This window comes from Carlito syrichta, unplaced genomic scaffold (assembly GCF_000164805.1).
Source record: "Carlito syrichta isolate Samal-C Ts95f unplaced genomic scaffold, Tarsius_syrichta-2.0.1 Scaffold307238, whole genome shotgun sequence".
NCBI classification, from domain to species: Eukaryota; Metazoa; Chordata; class Mammalia; order Primates; family Tarsiidae; genus Carlito; species Carlito syrichta.
This window is the reverse complement of record NW_007251334.1, coordinates 21,829-25,842: the sequence shown is the minus strand read 5'-3', so window position 1 is coordinate 25,842 and position 4,014 is coordinate 21,829. Positions and strand designations below refer to the sequence as shown.

Genomic DNA, 4,014 nt, shown 5'->3' with positions numbered 1-4,014 from the left:
ATTGGGAACCAAATCACCTCCAAGCCACTCCCACGCATTTCGTCTGCACTTTTGTAGTCTGACCCTTCGCTGCCCTCACTCCAAGTCCTGTATAAGGGTGCTGAGCCCCTGGGAAAACCAGAGGGAGGGTGGGAGAGACAATAGCATGACCAAAGGAAGAGACTGTGCCATCTCTTGGGAATAAAAGCATCAAATGCTGTTGCAGATGGGATTGTTGGCTTCAAAGTTTTCCTCTCCCTTTCCCTTCTCTCTTGTCTCTTATCCTTTATCAGGATATGCTATTTATTCTGCATATGTTCAAAGTCTGTGGTTCTCTGGGGCACAATGTGCTAAGTGATGCATGTGAGGGAGGAGGTCAATGCATCCTCCTCTTCCAAGAAAAGGTAAGTGAAGTGTAAACAATGTGACCTTCTCTGTCTATGAGTTACAAGGTGTTCCTCCCCCCTGGCCCTGGTGCCGCCTTTGGGGATCTCATCTTTCCGCCCAGTCACAAGTGCCATCTCTATTAACCCTGCTCTCCTGGCTCCCCCTTTCAGATTCCAGGACAATTCTGGCACCAGCTCTCCCACCTGGAGGGGGTGAGACCATAAGGCCCCACCCTCAAGCGCCTGGGCTTTAATCTTTTGCAAAGGATGGCGACTGCTAGAGAGAATTTGCAGGGGTCCATGGAGGGACCTGGGGATGGCTAGAACATGGGAATGGACAAAACTCACTGCAGTTTATGACCAGAAACAAAGACACAGGGAAGAAGAAAATTCAATAAGTGCTTTTATTTGATTGGCGATCAGCATGGGAGCAGGGAAAAATGGAGAGGATGCTGGCAACACACTGATTGGACCTTGACTGAGCTCATACAGCGAGGGGCAGGGGCAGGATTTCCTTCTCCAACTTCCAACTTTGGGGTTACCTTTGTGGTGCTCTAACCCCATTGCGACCCAAGGCTTGGAGGGTTGGGGAAGCCAGCTGGGATGTTCCAAGAAGAGCCGGGAGGACGGACAACTCCAGGAAGAAATTGATTAGTGATAACTGGATATGGACGAACATTCCCCCAGCCTGCACTGGGATACTGATTAATATTTCCCCAGCTACCCCCTGGATAGCGATTGATATTCCCCCAGCTGCTACCTGGGAATTGATTACCCCAGATTCCTGCAGGGAGTGGCATGGGCCTCGTTCCCCATCCAGTGCCAGGACCTCCACCTCCCCAGGACACACTGGGATTCAGGGTCCCCCATGGGTGACCAGGCAGAATCCTGTGGATAAGAGACCAGGGTGGGCGTTGGGCAAGGATTTCTCCCTGGGATCCCAGAGGATTAGAGCGGGATGGCCGTCTAGACTCCTTACTGTGGTGGAGGAGTGAAGCCTCAGTTGAGGGCCCTGCAGAGTGTGCAAGGTACTCCTTGGGCAAAGGGTCATTGTCCAGAGGGAGGGCAGTAGCGCTGGAGAGGTAGGATTGTCCTTCAGGCAGCACTTCTTCCGGATAGTCCTCAGCAGAAGCAACCATCATCTGCCAAGGATCCTCAGAGGGCCAGTAACCTACAGTGGACAGCCCCCCAGATGGAGGCCACCTTGGTACTGCAGAACCACCTGCAGGTTGGAAGTTGTCTGATAGAGGAGTGTTAAGCTTCAGAGGAACCCTTGCTAAATTATTAGATTTGGGTTCTGGTGCAGGCTGAAGATGTTCAGTGTTAGAAGAGCCGGTCAAGGAAGGCTGTCCAAGCAGAGGCATATTGGTCCCTAGGTTTTGGGAAGCTTTCTCCTCTACTACACTGATGCTCCGGGCAAAGAGGCCTGAGGAAAAAGAAGACAAAGCAATAGAATGGAGTTGGGTTTTTGGTCCCAACATCCCCCTTCCCTGATTCCCTGCACTTCTCCTATGCCAATTCTTCCTTCCCTCAGGGACCCAATGTGTGCCCTCCTGCCTTTATCCCTTCCCTTAATTCCAGCTCCCCAGGAGACCACAGGCCCCTCCTGCCCAAGTGTCAAGCGTGGCCTCCGTACCTGGGAGATAAAGACAGATCAGGAGCAGGCCCAGAGGAGCCAAGCTCCCTGCCACGCAGCGCTGCATCCTGCTGAGCTCTCTCTGCCGCAAGCCAGTCAGCCCTTTATCCTGGTAGTGGGGCGGGGGACAGCGGAAACAGGCTGGGCCAGTGGTTGTGGAGACAATGAATCTCTACCTTCCACCCTCATTCCTGATATGGTCTGTGGCAACAGGTGCCACTTGAAAGCTGGGTGTCCCCCACCCTGGCTCCTTTCCTTGAGCTCCCTTCCCCTTCTTGACCCAGGTGTCCTGGCTCACAGCTTGTCCCTGGTTGCCAGCCTTATCCTCCCCTGATTCTCTATACACAAGGACCTCCACATGGGGCCCAATCTCTCCATTGCCTCTCTGAGCAATAGAAACACTTGGTTCTCAGCTGGACATGGTAGCTCAAGCCTATAATCTCAGCACTTTGAGAGGCCGAAGATGGCCTGAGCCCACGGATTCGAGAACAGCCTGGGTAACTTGGCGGGACCTCATCTCTACACTAAATCGAAAAACTAGCCCAGCGAAGTGGCACGCGCCTGTAGTTCCAGCTACTTGGAAGGCTGAGGTGGAAGGATCGCCCGAGCCCAGGAGGTCCACTCTGGGGTGGCCATGAGCGTGCCACTGCACTCCAGCCTGGGCGACTGAGTGGGACTTCAACTCAAAAAGAATAATAAAAAAAAGAAACATTTGGTTCTCTTTGGGATCCAGATCCTTCTTCGCAGTACCTGCTTCTCCAGCATCTCCACATCTCCTCCACCTTGACCCCAACCTGCAGGAGGATTTGGAGTGCAGAAGTGGCCCCATCTGGGTCTCACTGGGTCAAAATCAAGGTGGCCAGATAATGTTGTACTAATTTTCCTGTTGCTGCCAGTGCAGCGGCTCATACCTTTAATCACAGTACTTTGGGAGGCGAAGGTGGGAGGTTTGATTGAGCCTGGGAGTTCTAGACCAGCCTGGGCAACATAGCCAGACTTTGTCTCTACAAAAAATTAAAAAATTAGCTGTATATGGTGGCAGTCACCTGTAGTCCCAACTACTTGGGAAGCTGAGGTAGGAGGATCGCCTGAGTCCAGGAGGTCAAGGCTGTTGTGAGCTGTAGGAGTGCCACTGCACTTCAGCCTAGGTGACAGAGTGAGACCCCAATTCAACATTTTTTTTCTGTTGCTGCTGTGACAAATTACTACAAACTGAATGGTTTACAACAATACACATTTATTATTTTACAGGTTGAGGGATCAAGTCCAAAATGGGTCTTACTGTGTTAAAATCCAAGTGTCAGCTGTGCTTCTTTCTGGAGGCGCGACGGGGGAGAAACCCTTTCCTTGCCTTTTCCAGCTTTGAGGCCACCTGCATTCCTTGGCTCATGGTCCTCTTCCTCCATCGTCAATGCTCAAGTCAGTGTGTTCTTCTCACGTTGTTTCACTCTGACGTCCTCTTCCACCGCCCACGCCCAGTTAAGGATGCTGTGATTACATTGGATCCACCCAGATAATCTGGGATAATCCTCTTAGTTTAAAATCAGCTGACCAACAGCCTTAATCCTATCTGCAAACTTAATTCCCCTTTGCCATGTAATCTACATATTCACAGTTTCCAGGGATTAGCGTGTGGACTTCTTTGGTGGTGATGGCCTACCACCAGTGGTCAGATGTGCCATAAACTTAAGAAAGACTGAGAGAACACTGCTATTTCCAAGTAACAGTAGAGGAGGGTATTTAAATACTACTGTCAAATGGCCAGGACTTGATCAAAGAAGTAGCAACTATTTTGTCTACTTTTATATATGTTTGACAGTTTCTTAGCAAAAATTCAATGCCTTTATTCTCCCCATTGTTTCTGAGAGGCCCCAGGAGTATCCTTCCCTAGCTGCCTGAGGTTTAAACATGAGCTGTTAGCTGATTTTACTCTTGTGTCTTCAGCCCCAGCCCTTGGCTAGCCCCTAGAAGAGCATAGAGCTCCTCTCCAGAACTGGCCAGTGGGTGGAGCTC

At 50.9% G+C, this 4,014-nt stretch overlaps 1 protein-coding gene across 1 annotated transcript; it reads right to left on the bottom strand.

Annotated features, from left to right (window-relative positions):
• Positions 1 to 919: 919 nt before the first annotated feature.
• On the bottom strand, positions 920 to 2,068 carry CUNH6orf15 (chromosome unknown C6orf15 homolog). Its single transcript, XM_008064223.1, has 2 exons — positions 2,002 to 2,068; positions 920 to 1,791 (listed from the first exon to the last, which is right to left on the bottom strand). Exons 1-2 carry the CDS (start codon positions 2,066 to 2,068, stop codon positions 920 to 922), a joined length of 939 nt encoding a protein of 312 aa, XP_008062414.1.
• Positions 2,069 to 4,014: the final 1,946 nt, after the last annotated feature.